Here is a 21,612-nt window from a genome sequence, read left to right as displayed (position 1 = left end):
CAACTACTGATCCTTCCTCTTTGCTCCCAACCTTTGCATTCCAATCACCAATAATGATCAATACATCTTGATTGCATGTTTGATCAATTTCAGATTGAAGTAGTTTAGAATTCTTCTATTTCATCCTCACTGGCTTTAGTGGTTGGTGCATAAATTTGAATGACAGTGGTATTAACTGGGCTTCCTTGTAGGCGCATGGCTATTATCCTATCATAGACAGTGTTGTATCTCATGACTGATCTGGATATGTTCTTTTTGACAATAAATGCAACACCATTCCTCTTCAATTTGTCATTCCCGGCATAGTAAACCATGTGGTTGTCAGATTCAAAATGGCCAATACGAATCCATTTCAGCTCACTAATATTTAAGATATCTATGTTTATGCCTTCCACTTAATTTTTGACAACTTCCAATTTTCCCAGATTCATACTTCGTACATTCCGTGTTCCGATTTTCAATGGATGTCTATAGCTGTTTCTCTTCATTTTGAGTTGTGCCCCATCAGCAAATGAAGGTCCTGCGGATTTTTCTCCCACAAGCTTTATTCCATTTGTGTCATCACAGTCAACTGTACTTTGAGGAGGCAGCTCTTCCCCAGTCGCATTTTGAGTACCTTCCAACCTGAGGGGCTCATTTTCTGGCACTATATCTGACAGTGTTTCTCTGTTTTTCATTGGCTAAATATTCAGAAGTAGTTCATCACTCCTTCTTCCTAGTCTGTCTTTCTCTGGAATCTCATCTGAAATCTGTCCACCATGGGTGACCCTGCTGGTATTTGAAATACTGGTGGCATAGCTTTCAGAATCACAGCAACTTACAGGCCTTCACAGTATGACAAACTGACAGAGGAGTGGTGGCGACCCATAGAAGCCTCAAAAATGGAGTAAGAAGGATGAACATTCTCACACATACATGGTGTCTGTGGAGCCGGACCTTGCTGGGGGCAACTGCTGAGCTAGAGATGATTGATACCCAGGGTCATTTGTAAGAGGCCTATCTCATTCTGCCTCAAAATGCCTCTGATTAAAAACAAGAGTAGCAGCTGATTAAAAACCAGAGCAACAAAACAGATTTGGGGATATAAAAATAGGATTAACAGATTTCAGAACAACTCCTTCTCCTTGGTAGTGCCTTTTATTTAAACTAGTAGAGATTTTGTTAGAATGACTCATATTCCTTTCCACATCTTGCTTGAGGGCTCTCTTAAGCATGATTAAATTGATTCTATATCAGTAAATCAAGAGGGGAATAAAAGTGGGAGAACAATTATTCAAGCAAAAATAAATAAGCAATCTGAAAAACTTAAAGCCCCTAAACCCAAAGCCTAAATTTTTTGGAACTTTCAGAGGGCTGGGGAAATGTAACATGCAATTTATTGAAGACTTTGAATTAATATCACTGTTCTCAGCTTTACTTAGTATTGTTGGTTTGTTGTTAAGTGCCATGGAGTTGGTTGTGACTCATAGTGACCCTGTATAGAGTTTACCAGGAGCAGCTGTTAGGTTTGAACTGCCGACCTTATTATTCAAAGTCCAGAGCTAATCCTACAGCACCACACCAGGAGTCCATTGACTTAATGTTGTTGTTAAGTGCTATCGAGTTGGTTCCAACCCATAGCAACCCTGTATAGGGTTTCCAAGAAGCAGCTGATGAGCTTGAACTGCTGACCTTGTAGTTCAAACAGTTTTGCAGTCTGGCACATTAACCCACAGTTATTTAATGTACCCCGACTTAAATTACTTCTGAGAGGTTCTAATGAGTTGCTATTCCAGTTCTAGATGAACGATTTCTTGGCACTATTTCAATGGAGCTGTTTACCTTTGAAAGGAGCTCTGGTAGTGTAGTGGTTAAGAATTGGGCTGCTAACCTCAGGGTCAGCCGCTCGAAACTATCAGCTGTTCCATGGGAGAAAGATAAGGCTTTCTGCTCCCGCAAAGATTTACAACCTTGGAAACTCTATGTGACTCCAGGGCACATAAGCACCACCACACCATTTCCCCTGAATTCTACAGGTCAGGCCAAGCCAGGCTAGTCCTGGTTGTAGTCATTAAGCTGTCAATAGAATTAGCACTACTTCACTCAATCAATTTTTCATCCTCTCTTCCCACCCTGGGGAATTGATGTTAAATGCCCAAGATATGCCTGCAAATCTAGCTTGCTAATACCAAATCCTTTATCATCCCTTACTTGAATTGATCCAGTAATTAAAAGGCAGAATCTGTGTTCTTGAGCCAATTAACATTCAGGGTAAGACTGATAAGATCCTTAAGTGGAAAGCTTTTCTTTTTTTTCATTTCAAAGGCTTATGGTAAACACTAGAGGGTAGACAAGTGTTGACATGGGTGATGGAGCAGGCAATATATAACCAGAGGAAGGTTGGCAGAGGAAAGATGGGGTGGCAGGAGACCCAGGGAGGAAGGCAGTGATTACAGTGAACAGAAGAAGTAAGTGCTGTGAATTGTTGGTGCATGGATGGGATTGCAACCATATAATGAAGCAAAGTATATGATTTGCTGTATGTGAAACTGATGACCTGCTCTGTAAACCTTCACTCAATTCACAATAAAAAGTTTTTTTTTTTTTAAAAAAAAAGAGGACTAAAGGTCTTAGCCTGTTGTTTCTCATGCTGAGATGAATGAATAAACACAGATGTGTGCTCATGACTGTCCTCAGCAGACCACAGAATTCTCCTTGCTGTTTCTCCAATTAACCCCAACCCTCCACAGTGCGTATCTTCAGAGACAGCTGATCAAAAAGAAACATTCACCTTTCTGCTTTTTCCTAAGGTACATCTTTTGGCCATTTAAAATAATCTAAATACATTACTTTATATTTATAAATAATGTTAGAAGTTCTGGGAAAGTGGTGAAAAATAAAACTAGATCATTGTGGCTGACCAGAAAAGCTGGCAATTCTGAAAAAATGTTAATCCCAGGTTATAAGCAATTTGATCATGATAGGTTTTGGAGTCCTTTTCTTAATGTCTCTTGCGCTAGTTTGTTGAACTTGTATCTAATTTTGAAACCTTTTAACAGTTATTGCAGAAAGCACTGGACTACTAACCACAAGGTCAGTGGTTCAAATTCCCCAGCTGATCCTTGGAAACCCTATACAAGGTCACTGTTAATTGGAACTGAATTGACGACACTCAGCAATAACAACAAACAGGATGAAACTACATGAGAACCACAAGACATCACTTTTTACTGTGATATGCAATTTACTGGGAAGACAGACTGTTCACAAAGAGCTGATAACATTACACAAGCTTTTTAAGCAAAAACTTGCAGCATTTGAACTTATCTCAACAGCTACAACAGGAGGGGCTAGTATTATGGCAGTTAGATTTTTGCAGCTATAATTTTATATTGCATCTTTACATTTGTTTAACTTCTCTAGACTTTAAATGGCTCCATGTGAGGACTGTAAGTGTTGTGTGCATACGTTTTGATCAATGTTAACTTTTTGTAATTAATTTGTGTCAATTTTATTGTGACAATTATAAGGGGGGGAAAAAAAAAAGCTCATGGTAAACCAGCCCTACTGGAAATGGGAGTAGAAAAGTCTTGTACCCTGCTGCAAGGTGCGATCCAGTAGCCAATGGCCAGGAAAGGAAGGCCCAAGGCCACAACCAGCACAACCAGACACTTGATAGCTATGGTCTGTTCCCGCAGGCCCGACAGGTTCTCATACCAGATCGTCAACAGCTGCTGCTGGCAGTTGGGATGAGCCACAAACTGTTGGTAGAGAGAGAGAGGTAGATTACTATGCCGTTGACTACTGAATACATGTGTATCCTAAAGATATTAATGCACATCTTCCCAGGACATAAGAAGGTTCTGGTAATATTCTCCTCTGTTTTCCCACCATTTTTCAAAATTGCTTCAGAACTAAGAGAAGAACTAAAGTGGCAACAAGAGGGTAAAATGCATGTTTCTCTTAATCAGTTTCTTTCGGAGAGAAACTACATTATTCACAGATTCCTCTCTGGGATCTGAGCTGCATCTGGTTGCATTTGTAAAAATGTGTCTGTCACATTTTGCTGTTTGCCAGTTGACTTGCATTTAATCCACAGTGGAAGAGAAAAGTGGTTTGATTTAGTTTCATGAACAACCCCCCTAAAACGCTAAATGTATGTAAAATACATATGTTGTATGTATGTACTAACCCAGAGAATCTGCGAAAAATCAATGAATCTGCAGATATTATGCTCAGTCCACATTTGCACTATTTCTAGGAATAAGCATCAAATGCTATTTCCTTCCTATTCCAGAAATCTGTTCCCATTGCTTCGTATATCCCAGGTTAAGAGAACACAGACATTTATCTCCAGCAGTTCTTTTATAATTCCAATTCCAATTGGAGAATGTGCAAATTACACTGACTTCAAGCTTGCCACTTGATTTTGCTGAATCACCTGCCTACATCTACACTGCAGATGAGGGTGGTAGTGGTGGCCATGTGCAATGGAGTCGGTTCAGACTAAAAGAGACCGTGTATAGGGTTCCCGAGACTGTAAGTCTTTACAAAAGCAGAAACCTTCATCTTTCTCCCACTGAGCAACTGGTAGATTCGAACTGCTAACCTTGAAGTTAGCAGCCCAACTCTTAATTCACTAAGGTACCAGAGCAGTTGAAGACGCTATACTTATTCAAGTAGCAAAATTTATTTCTAGTTGTTGTTGTTTCTGTTAAGTACCAGTGACTCAGTTCCAACTTAGAGCGACCCTATATAGGATTTCTAAGGAACGACCAATGGGTTTGAACTGCCGACTGTATAGTTAGCAGTCCAGAACTTATCCTTCAACACCACACCAGGACTCCTATTTGGAGTTGTTGATGTTCTTAAGTGCCGCTGAGTCGGTTCTGATTCATAGAACCCTGTACAGAGTTTCTAAGAAGTGGCCGGTGGTTTGAATCACTGACCTATTAGTTAGCAGTCCAGTGCTTATCCTACAGTGCCACACCAGATAGGCTTGTGTAAAAGCCCTATGCCCAAAGGCACCCACCCATTTGCACCATTTTCCAGCCTAAGTCTAGCTTACTAGAATCACCAGTACTACTTTTTTATTGACACCTGTCCTGATCTGGTGCTGTAGGGATAAGCACTCGACTCAACCTCAAGGTTGGTTTGAACTGCAAGGTCGGTGGTTCAAACTCACCAATCATTTCTCGGAAATTATACAGGGTTGCTATGAGTTGGAATCACCTCGACAGCACACAACAATAACAACAACTTCCACAAATGCAGACCCTGAAATTACAGAAACATCTGAGCCAACATTCAATTAATTTTATTTGTGTATCTTAAGTACAGGTGTGGTGTTGTAGGATAAGCATTTGACCACAAGGTTGATTTCAACTACTAGGTCGGCAATTCAAACCCACCAGTTGCTCCAGAGGTTCAAACCCACTAGCTGATCCTTGGAAACCTTATACCAGGTTCCTACCAATTGGAACTAACTCAATGACACTTAATAACAACAGCATCTTAAGCACAAATGTCTATAATAATGTTAAGATAGAAGTGGAAGTTTGAGAAGTTCTCAACAAAAATCCTAGGAAGCTGTTAAACTCCAGGAAGTCTTAAATCTTGGTTATAGCCATACATTTTATCACGAATTCAAATTATGACTGCATTATTCTATGAAATACTGTTACAAAAATCAGAACTTTGGAAAAATGACAAAATCTTGAACTTGAGAAGGAAAGTTTAGCATACACTTAGCTAGCAATGTCTAGTGCGTCATTAGGATCTGGGGTTTTTTTACAGCTGAATTAAGAGGAACTTACCAGATTACACATGCTTTTTACATTGAACTCTAAAGCAAGAAAAAAAAAAAATAACATCTTCTTTCTAATACTTTAAAGCATGCAAGCCCTGTTGTTGTTATATGCTGTCAAGTTCTACTAGTACAAGGGAGCTTCAAAAGTTCATGGAAAAATTCCAATCTTTTAATTCCATTTTTTCATGAACTGTTTTGAAGCCCCCTCCAGCTGTTCCATGGGAGAAAGATGAGGCTTTCTGCTCCTGTAAAGATTTACAGCCTCAGAACCCTGTACAGGGTCGCTATGAGTCGGAACCAACTCCATGGCACATAACAACAACAACATATTATTGTAAAGAATTAAATATTTCAAATTTTACATTTATAGCTACATCCTCAGCACCTCTTTGTCAATGGGTCACAGCTTTGTCAAAGCTGCACAGCAACAGCTACCAGAGAGTCATCAGTGGACTCCCTAGATCTGGGATTTTGTGGAATTTGGGCTTCCACTGGAGGATTTATTTATTTATTTTTGTAAATGAACGAGCTTATGGGAAACTACACATCGGTATGTAGAAACTTGCTTGTTTCCTTGTGTATGTTGTGCCAGGGTGGCACAAATGGTTTGCACTTGACTACTAACCAAAATGAACCTGGTATGGCTCTATAGGATAAGCACTGAACCACAAGTTCATTTGAATCACAAGGTCAACAGTTCAAACTCATAAGCTGCTCCTCAGAAACACTATACAGGATGGCAGTGAGTTGGAACTGACTCTATGGCATTTACCAATTACAACAAGACTAACCAAAAGGTTAGTGGTTTCAGCAGTGCTTCAAAAGAAAGGCCGGGTGATCTACATCCATAAAGATTACAGTCAAGAAAACCCTCTGGAATCGTTCTACACTGCAACACATAGGTTGCTATGAGTCGGAATTGACTCAATACCAACAGGTTTGGTGTTTTGGGTTTTGGTGCTATCTATAAATAGCCAAACACCTTAAAGAATTGCCTGAGCTACTAATCATTCACTTTTAAACTAGAACTTAAAGATGAATCCTTTGCCAAGTGGGAGATAACAGCTACTTTCTTTGTCTCTCAAGAGTTCTCAAAAACATTTCACGGGTACTTCCTAACAGGTTCGTTGTTACTGTTTATTCCGTTTTTTTCAAAGACTTGATTTTTGTGGTGCTAAAATATCTTGTTTTGAATAAAAATGTTGTTTACACCAATAAAATATACTACTTGTATTTTAATTAAAATATTTTGTTACTAAAATCTCTTGTTTTTGATAAAATGTCTGGGCACTGACACTTGATTTGTGAATAACTCAATAATTCCTCAGTGTAGCCATCCAGGAAAATTACATGTGGATTAAATAATGTCAACAAAGAATACAATTTGGGAAGTAAACTATGCATTTAAACTAAATAGGCTAAGGGTTTCTGATGCAAGACAGAAAATCTCCACAAAGTTAAGAGATATGTGGACATATTTACATATGGAATTGGTGGAAATTTTGCCCATTTGTGAATGTCTTATGTTTCTTTCTTTGGTTTAAAACTTTTGAGAACATATTAAGGTTATAGTAGTGTGCCTTCTTTTTCTTGCTTCTCCAATTTATGCTGATCTTTTACATTTGAAGATGTGCTTTATGGCAGTAGTTACACTTGTATCAAGGCTGGACAATTTTAAAGACTTAATAGATAACAGTCTTTTCCACATGGACACAGATGAGGCTCAATCTTTAACTGTGACTTGTACAATATAGTACAAACACTTAAAATACATTCAATAATAACTTAGACCATGGTAGTAATTTTTTGCTAATTGCACTGTAAAATTCAGTTTAACAGGTATATGTCCTCAGTTGTATTGTAGAAGAAGCACTGGACTGCTAACTGTAAGGTCGGTGGTTCAAACCCACTCAGTTGCTCCTCAGAAACTCTATACAGGGTTGTCAAGAGTCAGAACCGACTTCACAGCACTTATCAACAACAACATTTCTTCTACAAGGGTTCCTGAGTGGCACAAACAGTTAAATGCTCAATGACTAGCTGAAAGGGTGAGAGTTCAAATCTGCCCAGAAGAGCTGTGGAAGATAGTCCTGGTGATCTGCTTCCTAAAGGTCACAGCCTTGAAAACTCTATGGAGCAGTTCTACTCTGCATACACAGAGTCACCGTGAATTTGAATCAACTCAAAGGCAATCAGCAACAATCACTTCTACTCATTTCTTATTTGAGCTAATAATACACTACCATGGCTCCCATTGCTTTTTTTTAAGGCATGGAAAGAAAACAGAAATAGATATTTCCTTCCAGTGATTTAAAATCCTAATACAAGTACGAAAAGGGCATTGGAAAAAAAAAAAGAACAGAAAACCACAAGTAGCGAGTGAAGGCCAAAAAAAAAAAAAAAAAAAAAAACTAATCCCTCCAGGAGATGAGTTTTACTCTTTTCAGTGACTTCAAAATAGAGCAGTGACCTTTATCTCTTAAAACTGTTTTACCTCCTAAAAACCTTCTTATGCTGCCACACCAGTCATACCCAGCTGAATAAAATTTGGATGCTGTTTTCTGACTTCAGTGGACCAGCAAATTGAAACCATTATAAAAATAATACCCTTATTTGAGGCTTTCTGGTCTTAAGGAAAAATGCTTGACACATAAGAAAATCTCAGTCTTTCATGGCAAAAAGTTACTGTACCATTGAGTACATTTTTTTCCTTGTCGAGTAACTAATTGACTGTACACTGATGATGGAAAACAATCGGAAAATTGTAAACAACAATTTATGTTATGCTGTGGTCTTAGTTATCTAGTGCTGCTTTAACAGAAATTTCCTAAGTGGGTGGTTTTAAAGTACAGAAATATTCTTTTGCAGTTTAGGAGGCTAGGCGTATAAATTCAGAACACTGATTCTTGGGGAAAAGGCTCTTTCTCTGTCGTCTCTAGGAGAAGATCTCTTTTCGGTTTCTGTAGACTCAGCATTCCTTGGTACTTTCGTGATCTGCACTTGGCAGTATCTTCCTCTGTGTAATTACTTCTCAGTGCCTTACCTGATATTTTTGTATTTCAAAAGTGAGTAGGTTTAAAACAGACCCTAAAGTGTTAGTAAGGAGCTCTGGTAGCATAGTGGTTACGAATCAGGCTGCTAACCTCAGAGTTAGCAGTTTGAAATTACCAGCTGTTCCGGAGAAACATGAGGCTTTTTGCTCCCGTAAAGATTTACAGCCTTGGAAACCCTGTACAGGGTCTCTATGAGTCGGAACCAACTCCACGGCACAGAACAACAACAGTGTTAGTAGAACTCCTGTTGTGGTGCTGGACTGGGAAACCCAAAGTTGGCAGTTTTAAGCCACCAGCTGCTCCTCGGGAATCTTGCATAGAGTCATTATGAGAAGTGATTCGAAGGCACTTAACAACAACAGTGTTTATATGACCTTTTTAACATAACAAAGAAAATCCTATTCCCAAATGATAGAAGGGTTAGGATGCCAGCACTTATTTTGAGGGGATACAATTCTATCCATAATTCTATCCATGATATAATTAACAGATCAGCCTTCCCAAGGATTGTCTTTGTGGGAGTATTCATGTGATAAGACATGGCAGAAACAGTTTTTGTTTTTAATGACACTGTCAGAGCCACAATTCACACAATTTAAAAGAAAATATTCTTGTGAAGAAAGACTTATACAACTGAATTTATTTTAATGTTCTTTGAATTGTGACATATAAAACAAAACCCTGTATGTATATTGTAGACTTTTGTGTGATTTTTCAACTTTCTGAGTGCAGTGCATTCTGTTCTTTCTCAGTGCTTGAGCACAAACCAAGGCAAGAGACTACACAGTGTAGGGCTCTCACATGGGCTGGGGCAGAGGTTGCCAGCAGAGGAATCCCAAAGCCTCTGCAGTGCACTTACTACTCTCTCGTATTGCTCAAATTGGACTTTACCTGCACTCTTTCTATATAGACAGTGGAGAATTTTATGTTTGTATTGCTGCAAGTCTTTTTATTTGTAGACAAGTTTTCTGCAGTGAAACATAATCCTACTGTAGATAAGACATGAGAGCAGGGAGGGAGGACTAAGGAGCACTGATGATGCAATAGTTAAAGCGTTCAGCTAACCAAAACTTCAGTGGTTTGAATCCACCATCTTCTCCTCAGGAGAAAGATTTGACAGGCTGCTTCTGAAAGATTACAGCTTTGGAAACTCTGTGGAGCAATTCTACTCAGTCCTATAGGGTTACTGCAAGTCAGAAAGGACTCAGAAAATCTCTTCCTATTCTCCAGATTCAATGATCGATCACATTCTAGTATCTTTTATCCTCATCAAATAGGCAGGTAGAATTCTCATTATTTTTATGGGAGAGAAGATTGATGCTTAGCCTCAAATCACAGAGGAGGGCAGAGGTATGGTCATAATTAGAACATAAGACTTGTTTTTTCCCCTAACAAAAAGTCCACCGTTTCGATTGGAAATAAATTTTGCCTAAAAATTAATTTCTCCTGCCCATTTTCAGAAAAATTAAATTTCATCTTCTACTCTACTTCATTCTCTTTTTAGAGAATAATATGGGTCATTCTACAAACAATAATAGTATTTCAAATCCTACTTGTTCTAGTACTAACCTAAGAACCCCCTCAAAAATGATTCTAGAATGCATCATTTAAGGAAATTTATTCCCCTGACAGAAATATTATCATTTCCCCACCAGCAGCAAATGTTTCCTCATTTCACCAAAGGCAGTGACAATGATCACTTTTTTATTATTTGATAAATTTGAGTGAAAGGAAGTGGTATGTGTATATTGGAGTGCATTTCTTTGATTAGTAGAGCTTCTTGAATTTTCTCTCATGCTGTAGGAGACACACTGAACTGCTAAATACAGGTCAGCAGTTGAAATCCATCATAATGACAACCATCTTGAATTACCCATTGAAGTCCTTTGCTTATTTTTCTACACTTTTATTTTCCTTATATTTTTGTTTAAGCTCTTTGGATATTAGGAATAGCAATCCTTTGTAAGTTTTAACTGAGAAAAATACTGTTTTTTGCTTTTTATTTAGGATCATTCTGATGTGTAAAAATTTTAGATTGTATATGGTCAAATGCTTTATATTTTTGCTTTGTGATTTCTTTTGTCCTGTCCCAAATATAGGGAACACAGTGGCTCTGTATGATAAGCATTGGACTTTGAACCACAAGGGTTCAACTACTCTGCAGGATAAAAATGAGGCCTTCTGATTCGACAAAAGATTAACAGTCTCAGAAACCCTATACACGGTTGCTATGAATCAGAACCAACTAGATGACACTTAACAACAACAACCCCCTATAAACATTAAGTATATGTTCATATAACCCCTACTCTAGTTTTTTCTATTTTCATTTTCTAGATTAACTGCCATCGAGCTCTCTGAAGCCTGGCTTGAACTCATCGTTTGATTTCCTAGGGAAAATCTAAACCTGGAGATCTCTGAGGCCACGTGGAAGCCAATGAACTCAGGGTTTTCCTAAGCACTTAGCATTGGTCCATGAGCCTCAGAACCACAGCTGGGAGTAGATCCTGGGCAGATGGCAAAAGGAAAATGTTCCAAGTCTCTTATGGGAACTAAATTGCTCTCAATTATATAAACTAGTTTCCTTGTTGGAATCATCGGGTAATTTGAGAAAACATGAGTCTATTATGTTATCAGAAAATGTCCATAATATATTAAGTTATTTTGAAATCCCGATGCCTGGACTATAGCAACAGAATACCTCAGTGCCATCTTGGGTAGAACTCAGCATTGTTATAACACAAAAAGTGGATTTGCTTGCAGGTTAGAATTGGGACAGTAGAAAAAAATAAAAAGCAGGAATGAGTAAGGGTGATATTTTCCCTCCTTGTAGAGATGGGTAAGTGTTGAGTAAAGAATAAGAAAGGTTTTGGATTGATGAGTGAAAAGGGAATTAGGACTTTTTGGATATTCCAGAATAGATTTGTTTTATACATTTATTGAGTGAGGATTACAAATCAAAGACTTAAACAAATATTCTTTTTATATCATAAAATAAACAAAATACAAATGTTTGCAAGATCCTAAATCTTTCCGTTCCAAATGCAATCCTTTTTCCCCCCTTGTTTCTTGATAGTTGTCTGATGGCAAATTCATTATTAATGACAACGCTTACATTTTAACCTACACATGAATTTATTTAAAATTAACATACAAGAAGACATTCACTCTTCAGAGCAATTTGATTAGCAGAAGCACATCTTTAGATGAGCTGTCTGTGCTAATGTGACACTTTCAAAGCAGTGATAAAGAACCAGCGACAACTGAAATCGATTCTCAGGTGCCATCTCTCAGGTGCCAAAGCAATGGATATTGCAAGGTCTGTGAACAAATGTCTAGAGAGTTCCTAAGAACAGTTTTATACCAATCTTACTCAAAATTCTCTTTCTTCTAACTTACCAAAGCTCCAACTAACAAGAATGATTTGAGTGGTGGTCAGTCTAGCCAATTTAATGACTTTGTAACTGGTAACTTCTGTAAAAAGTCATTTTACTTCAGTCTTTACAGAACATCTTCATATTTTACTGTTTTACTAAGCAGACAGGAGATAGGACATTGACGGCTGGCCAAAATCTTGTAAATACTCTCTTCATATGTGGAAGTTTCCTACATCAGAGTATGCGTATGTGTGTCAGTGAAACACATGCATACATACACATACACAGGTATACATTTTCCCGTCTTCATTTGCTGCTAGAACGCAGACACTGACTTAGATCCCACTGGTCAAATGCATACGCACAAACCTCTAATTTAAAGGTCATATAAGAACACCAGGATGTCCGGTGTCATGCTGTAGGATAAGCACTGAACTGCTAAATACAAGGTGAGCAGTTGAAAGCCACCATATTGAAAGTACTGTGGACTGTCAGAAGAACAAACAAATCTGTATTGGAAGAAGTACGACCAGGAGGCTCCTTAAAGTTGGGATGGTGAGGCCGCATAGTTCATACTTTAGACGTGCTAACATAAGGGACCAATTCCTGGAGAAGATCATTATACTTGGTAAAATGGAGGGTCATCAAAAGAGAGGAAGATCCCCAATGAGATGGATTGACATAATGGAAGCAACAATGGGTTCAATCATAATAATGATTGTGAGGAAGGGGTTTCTTCTACTGTGAATAAGGTAACTAACTAGGAGTGAAAACTGAGTCGACAGAACCTAACAACAATAACATTACTATTATCCTTCAAGGAGACTTAGTGACGCTATAAGCACTGGACTACTAACCACAAAGTTGTTAGTTCAAACCCACCAGCAGTACAAAGGGAGAAAGATGACGCTGTCTACTTCCATATTTTCAAGATTTACAGTCTAGGAAACCCCATATAGGGTCTCTATGAGTCAGAATCAACTCAGTGGTTTATTATTTCCCTCATGAATTGTACAATGGTGAAATGCTCAGCTGCTAACCAAAAAGGTTGGTGGTTTGAAACACCATGGAAAAAAAGACTTAATGATATGCTCCCATAAATGTTACAGCCTAGAAAATCAGGTTGAGCAGTTCTATTGTGTTACACCCCTACACGTCAATTTGTCATACTGTGGTAACTTGTGAGTTGCTGCAATTCTGGAAGCTATGCGACTAGTATTTTAAATACCAGCAGGGTCATGGTTGACAGTTTCCAGCTGAGCTTCCAGACTAAGATTAAAAAGAAAGAGAGACAACTATTTCTGAATGTTTAGCTACTGAAAATTTTATGAATAGCAACAGAGCATTGTCAGATTAAGTGCTGGAAGATGAAAACATTATGAATAGGACCAAATATTGTCAGATATAGTGCCAGAAGTTGAGCCCCTTAGATTAGAAGGCACTCAAAATAGGACTGGGAAGAGCTGCCTCCTTAAAGTAAGGCTGACCATGATGACGCAAATGGAGTAAAGTCTTCGGAAGCTTGATTTGCTGATGGAGCACAACTCAAAACAGGGAGAAATAGCTGCACACATCCATTAATAATTGGAATGTGGAATGTATGAAGTATGGAACTAGGAAAATTGGAAGTTGTCAAAATGAAAAGGAACACTAAAGATCAATATCCTAGAAATTAGTTTGTAGAACTAGACTGGTATTGGCCATTTGAATAAGACAATAAAATGGTTTGCTATGCCAGAAATGACAAATTCAAGAGAAGTGGCATCATATTTATCATCAAAAGTACATTTCAAGACGTATCTTGAAGTACAACACTGTCTGTATATTATAGGATAATATCTACACGCCTAAAAGACCTAAAAGTAGCATTATTACTAAAGTAAGTGATGATAAAATTGAAGAATTCTACTAATTTCTTTAGTCTGAAGAACAACGTATAATCAAGATGTATTGATAGTTACTGGTGATTGGAATGCTAAGTTTGGTAACAAAGAAAAAAGATCAATAATTGGAAAGTATCAGAAGTTAACCTTGGATATAGAAGCACGGCTGGAGATCACATGATAGAATTTTGTAAGACCAATGACTTTTTCGGTGTAAATATCTATTTAAAACAAAATAAAGGCAACTCTAAACATAGACGTCAACAGATGAACTACCCAGAAATCAAATTAACTACATCTGTGGGAAGAGACAGTGGAAATGCTCAGTATCATCAGCCAAAGCAAGACCAGGGGCCAATGGTGGAATAAACCATTAGTTGCCCACATGCCAGCTCAGGATAAGGCTGAAGGAAACTAAAACAAGTTCATGAGAGCCAAAATATTACCTGGAATATATCCCACCTGGATTTAGAGACCATCTCAAGAACTGCTCAGATGCAGTAGGCACTAATCTCCAAAGTCTAGATGAGTTGTGGGATGACATCAAGAACATAATACAGAATGAAAGCAAAAGGTCATTAAAAAGACAGGAAAGAAGGAGAATACCAAAACTGATGTCAGAAGAGATTCTGAAGCTTTCTCTTCAATTTAGAGATGCTAAAGCAAATGGAAGAAATGAGGATGTAAAAGAGCTGAGCAGAAAATTTTGAGGGCAGGTTGAGAAAATGAAGAATTAGAATGAGATGTGTAATGATCTGGAGTATGAAAACCAAAAGGGAAGAAACCGCTCAGCATATCTCAAGCTGAAAGAACTAAAGAAAAAATTCATCTCAACTTGCAATATTGAAGGATTCCATGGCAAAATATTGAATGATGCAGAAACTGTCAAGGGAAGATGGAAGGTATAAACAGAGTAACTGTACCAAAAAGAATTGGTGGATGATAAAACATTTCAAGAGGTAGCATATGATCAAGAACCAACGATAATGAAAGGAAGAAGTCCAAGCTGCATTGAAGGCACTGATGAAAAACAAGTCTCCATGAAATGAGAGAATACAAATTGAAGTCTTTCAGCAAAGTGATGCAGTACTAGAGGCACTCACTCATCTATGAAAAGAGCAAGAAATCTGGAAGACAGCTACCTAGCCAACCAATGGGAAGAGACCCATATTTGTCCATTCCAAAGAGAGGTGACCCACCTGAATAGGGAAATCATTAAACAATGTAATTCATATCACATACAAGTAAAATTTTGCTGAAAATAATTAAAAATGGTTGCAACAGTACATCAACAGGGAACTGCCAGAAACTCAAGCCAGATTCAGAAGAAGACATGGAACTCTGCTGACATCAAATGGATCTTGACTGAAAGCAGAGAACACCAGAAAGATGTTTATTTATGCTTTACTGACTATGCAAAGGCTTTTGACTGTGTGGATCATGACAAACTATGAAAGTGGATCACTTCAAACATTGTGTAGAATGGGTATTCCAGAACACTTAATTGTGCTCATGAGGAACTTATACATAGATCAAGAGGTAGTTGTCTGAACAGAACAAGGAGATACTGAATGGTTTAAAATCAAGAAAAATATCTGCCAGGGTTGTGTCATTTCACCATACTTATTCAGTCTATATGTTGAGCAAATAATCTGAGAAATTGGATTATATGAAGATGGTGGCATCAGGATTGGAGGAAGACTCATTAACAACTTGTGATATGCAGATGGTACAACTTTGTTTGCTGAAAGTGAAGAGGACTTAAAATACTTTCTAAAGAGGGTTAAAGAATATAACTTTCAGTATGGATTGCACCTCAATGCAAAGCAAACAAAAATCCTCACCACTGGACCAATAAGTAACAACCTGATAAATTGAAAAAAGATTGAAGTTGTCAAAGACTTCATTTTGCTTGAATCCACAATGGAAGCAACTGTTAAGAATATTACATTAGGCAAATCTACTTCACAAGATCTCTTTAAAGAGTTCAAGAGCAAAACTTTCAGTTTGAGGACTAAGATGCACCTGACCCAAGCCATGGTATTTTCAATAGCCTCATGTGCATGTGAAAGCTGGACAATGAATAAGGAAGACCGTAGAAGAACTGATGCATTTCAGTTATGGTGTTGGAGAAGGATACTAGAAGTACGAACAAATCTATTTTGGAAGAAGTGCAGTTAAAATGTTTCTTAGAAGCCATGATAGCGAGGTTTTGTCTCTCATACTTTGGACATACTCTCAGAAGGGACCAGTCCCTGGAGAATGACATTATGCTTGGTAAAGTGGTCCTGGTGGTGGTTGTGTGTTGAGGAGTTGATTATGTATCATGGAGTTGGTTCCAAGTCATAGCGACCCTGCATAGGGTTTCTGAAGCTATAAATCTTTACGGGAGTAAAAAGCCTTTCCCCATGGAATGGCTGGTAGTTTCGAACTGCTGACATTGAGGTTAGCTGTCCAACTCATAACCACTATGCTACCAGAGCTCCTTTGGTACAGTGGAGGGTCAGGAAAAAATAGAAAGATCCCCAACGAGATGGACTGGCACAGTGGCAGCAAAATGGACTCAAATATAACAATTGTGAGGATGCCATGGGAACGCATACTGTCAAGGGAATTGTGTTGTGAATGGGGTTGCTGTGAGCTGTGAATGTGGTCACTATGAGTTGTGTTGTGAATGTGGTTGCTATGAGTCGGAACCAATTTGATGGCACCTAACAACACAACTCTGTTACTATGAATTAGAATTAATGCAAAGGTACCAAACAACTGATGTGGCTGTGTGGCTGGTTTTGTGATAAGCCCATGTTCACACAAGGAACACCTGGTAAAGTCAGAACTTGAACCCTTGCAGATGGCTCCATAGTTTGCCTTCTTAAGCACCACACCATAGGAAGGAGAGAAGACTTGCCTACACATATATTAACCATTCATAAAACAAGCTCTATTGCATTATCAAGATAAGCATTTCCTGTAAAGGTAGACATTTTATAACAAAAGGAGGACAGTGGTTGATTTTGCAGTCCAGGAGTGGAGGTCCCTGGGACCATCAAGTGAGAAGAGAGGTGTGCAGGACCCTACCCAGAGAAGCAGTGACACCAGAAATGGAGGCAGACATGATGACATGGACAGATGGAGAGGCTGGGGACTCTGGACTCAGGGAGATAGAGGGGCTGTGTGCTGACAACCAGGGAGCAGGCCCGTAGGGTGTACCCTTTGGTTGTTTGATGACACATGGAGGGGATTGTAATCATTGTAATGAAATGAAATATGATAGGATGAATGTAAAACTGGTGTTCTCCCATGTAAACTCACATAATTCACAATTAAAAAAAAAAGATAATCATTTCTTGTTTTTTATTTTACTGTTCCTCTTAAAGTATAATAAATTTTCAGTTATCTGACACATCTAAATTATGAATAACTGAGATTTCTATTGTAGTGAGATAACAAACTATTATTTTCATGGATTATTTAAAAAGTCATCAAATACATACAAAGAAGAGTTGTTGTTTTTTTCACCATAATCCAAATTTTAGAAAATCATAATTTTTATTTCTAACAGCTCCCTGACTAACTCCATAGTTGTGTGAATATTGGTGTTGTTAGATGCCATAGAGTCGGTACTGACTCATAGCAACCCTATGAACAACCTAACAAAACACTGCCCGGTCCTGGGCCAACCTCACAATTGTTGCCACGCTTGAGCCTATTGATGTTGCCACTTTGTCAATCCGAGAGGGATTCTGTGAATACAGGCATGCCATTTTAGTTTGGGATCTTAGTTTCTTTGTACATAAGAAATCTCATAATCTTCTGTCTTACTTACATTAAAAGTGAAATGAATAGTAACATAATCTTATCCCATGGATTAATAAGAAAATGTATTCAATAATCTTATAAAAATATATACAAGTAACCGTTTTTTATTATTATTAATTGTATTGCAATAAACAGTTTACAAAGTCATTTTGCATATCTTAATCCATTTAACAAAAATCCTGATATAAACAAAAAATATTATCTCCCTTATCCCCCTTTTATATATACCAGTAGTCCTGGTGTGGCACTGTAGGATAAGCACTGGACCGAAAGGTCATTTTGAATTCCAAGGTCGGTGATTCAAATTCACCAGCTGCTCCTCAGAAACCATACACAGGGTCACTATGAGTCCTAACCAACTCTATAGCACTTAATAACAAAATTAAAAACCAAAACCACTGCCATTGAATTGACTTTGACTTATAGCAGCACTATAGGGCTTCCAAGAGTATAAATCTTTAAGGATGCAGATAGTCTCATTTTTCTCCTGTGGAGCAGCTGGTGATTTTGAACTGCCGACCTTGTGGTTAGCAGCCCAACACTTACTCAACAGTTTAGTAACTGAAAATTAAAGATGATGCATGTCTTATTCAAGATCCCAGAATTAGCAAAAAGTAGAAAGGATATTTGACTCCCGACATTACCATGGCACTTCACTTAATACTTTCATGAGGAAAAAAATTGTTTATTATTAACATTTTTATTATTTAAGACAAAAAATCTGGGATATAGTATTTTTATTCTAATCTGGTGCTGGATGAAAGAGTGTACACTCACCTTTTTGACCTCATACTTAATGGCGAGTTTGACACGACTCAATGAAGATTTATGCCTGTGCATCTCCAGAGATTCTGCAGATTCCAAATCTCCATTCAGAATGGCTTCCACCTCTTCTGAGTCTCGGCAAAGATCCAGCACACCCACTACAAAGTCTTTGCATTGCATGGAGAGCTTTCGATAGTCATTCTGAGAACAAGATGTTAAGAGTATATTATAAAGAATGTGCTTTTAATTCAATGGGAAGTGCTCAGGGTTTGAGGGATTGAGAAAAAGGTCCCTATCTGGATGAAACTATTGGTACATTTGATACAGGCTGGATTTCCTCTTCCCCTGCACCTCTCCCCCCACCCCCAGCTCCCCACCCCCTTTTTGATTAGGTACCCTTCTGAAACCTGGAATGGTAGATACATAAGTCATTTGTTTGTATTAACAGATGTTCGCTAAAGGTGAATGCTAAACGAATGACTAAAGATTCCAAAAGAGCTTGATCTCTTTTGTACAGACAAAAAATAGTTTTTAAAGTCAAAACAAGACTACTTCTTTATAGTGGTAATTAGACATAGATGACTGTTAGTGGAAATAATGTGTCTAGAAATGCAAATTCTCAGAGTATACCCCAGATTCTGAAAACCTGTTTTAGCAATTCCTCTAGGTAAGATTCTTATATACACAAATGTTTGAGAATCACTGATATACAGTAAATGTAATGAGTAGACAGGGACCGGCATAGAGAAGATATTTTTTCTTGTTTGTCTGAAGGGCAATATTAGTAATGCCTGGAAGAACTGGAAAGAGAGAAAGGTCTGATTATATGTAATTGAATGCTCAAGGGTTGCAGAATATCAATACCTGAGAGAAAATTTTCCAGGCCACTGGAACTAACACCTTGCTAAAAATAATCTGTGAATCTTTAATTTCATTTGCATATTTATATAGTGCTATGGACTGGTACAAAGAAGTCAGTTGGCAGCATTCCCTGCTACCTTCTGAATGAACATCTATTTCTAGCCCATTGGTTCCAGTCAAAGTGCCAATGACCATCTCTTGGGAAAGTTATCTCACTTTTGGAACATCCTGTTCCACTTCTCTGACTTTCACTAAATTTCTAGCCCATTAAGAAAGTTAACTAGACGATAATCTAATTTGGAACACTTGGGGGAAAATAGAATTCTTCAATTCACTATGTTCTGAGACCTGTATATATCTAAATCACTAAATAATATCTAGCATAACAGAGTTTTCTGGCTTCCAAACTCCATAGTTTTTTTTTAAAGGACAAAGAATTTAAAATTTTTTCCTTAAATAATTAATTTGATGAGAAAAGCCATGGCAGCAACTAAAATAAACAAGAAGAGGAGAGACTGTTTAAAGGTTAGCCAGACCAAAATAGTTTCCCTTTTGAATATCAGAACTTCAGATAAAGAACAGTTACAGTTAATCCTTTTCCTCTCAAAAGGGAACAGATAAAATGAATAAAAACTTCAATCTTTGGTTTCTGCTCAGGTCGGTACCATGCAACTTTTGAAATTAATAGAATATCCAGTCTCTGGTTTCTACGTAGAGTGTCAGTAAAATATCCATCTGCCTTCCATTCCTGTGACTAATGAAATATTTGTTTGCAACACCCAGAAGTACTAAATCTGTGTCTGTTTCCATATAAAGCTTCTGCTTTAATACAAATGTTTTTGTTTACATTCCCTCGTGTTACTCTTCAGTTCAAATTGTTTTGGAAGATTTGGTACATCTGAATGGTAATTTCTCCATTGTTCAGAAACAAGAGGGGCTACTTTCATAGCTTTGAAATTTTTTTTAGTAATTGTTTCTTTAGTATCACCCCACTAATGACTTGTTTTTAAAGATTATAATCTGTAAATTGTCTACTCTTAAAGAAGTCTTTTTTTTTTTCACAGTCACTGAAACATGAGTCAAGACACAAGGAACTGGTAAGCATACAAGATGCAAGGGCAACACTGTTTTCATAAAAACTAAAACAATTCCTGCAAGAATAAGTCTTTTGCCCCACTAATGAAAATAGAGCTGGAGAATATAGTGATTTCTTTTACTGTAATCCTGTTATACCATTTTTTAAAAAAAAATGTAGAGCTACCAGGGAAGCCAGAGAGTGCCGGTTAAAGCAAGAGAAACTATCTAAAAAGCCTGCACTGCACCATAAGCTGACTTGATTTTAGCATGAGGTCGTACTTCACCTCACTTTCCAGGTTACAGTTCTTCTGGTCTACATTTTCTAATGATTTCCTCTTAATTTAGTCTTTGTTTAATGAACTTCATTGTACCACTTGTCCATTGCATGGCCTTCCACAAAATTAGTAGGTGGACCTGCTGTCCACTTTACAGAGCAAGAACTCAAAACCTGGAGGATCTGCTCAAGACTGAGAAATAATGAAGGTTAGTGTCAGTACAATCTATCTACAGATCTCTCAGTACACTTATTCTAATGTGTATAGATTCATCGCCATTCTCATCCCTTTTGATCTTTAATAGGAAAATTGAAATTCAACTCTAACCATGCTAGGTTTTGATACACTCTTTCCCTAGTATTAAGAGGCAATTTTGTGTGTTGACTGTTAAAGTAATACACAATCTGAAGTCTGTGTGTTGCTTCTACCACTTCCCAGCTGTGTGGATATTGTGGAAATTATTTAACCTTGTTGTTATTATTGTGAAGATTAAATTAGCCAAAATATATTAAATGCTTAGAATGTGCTTGGTATACACTGTTGCTGGTAGTGGTGGTTATTGTCGACTTGATTCTCCAACTCATAGAACTGTTGCTCCAAATATTTGCTTCAATACAAGGGAGCTTCAATAAGTTCATGGAAGAATGAAATAGAAAAATAATGGAATTACTTCACAAACGTTCTGAAGCACCCTCGTAGTATCAGGTATAGCAC

The 21,612-nt window shown here is 37.7% G+C and overlaps 1 protein-coding gene across 1 annotated transcript in view; it reads right to left on the bottom strand.

The window, feature by feature from the left end:
* The window catches only part of TRPC3 (transient receptor potential cation channel, subfamily C, member 3), a 111,712-nt gene that overhangs the window by 56,816 nt on the left and 33,284 nt on the right, over positions 1-21,612 (bottom strand). The window contains exons 3-4 of the mRNA XM_006866273.1: positions 18,698-18,886; positions 3,576-3,740 (exon numbers count right to left, since the gene is read on the bottom strand). Of these exons, the coding sequence (XP_006866335.1) occupies positions 3,576-3,740; positions 18,698-18,886 (354 nt within the window). The remainder of the gene's footprint in view (positions 1-3,575; positions 3,741-18,697; positions 18,887-21,612) is intronic.

The sequence above is a fragment of the Chrysochloris asiatica genome, unplaced genomic scaffold, assembly GCF_000296735.1.
Source record: "Chrysochloris asiatica unplaced genomic scaffold, ChrAsi1.0 scaffold00088, whole genome shotgun sequence".
Taxonomy (NCBI): Eukaryota; Metazoa; Chordata; class Mammalia; order Afrosoricida; family Chrysochloridae; genus Chrysochloris; species Chrysochloris asiatica.
The sequence above is the reverse complement of the archived record's forward strand: the minus strand, read 5'-3'. Positions and strand labels throughout refer to the sequence as shown.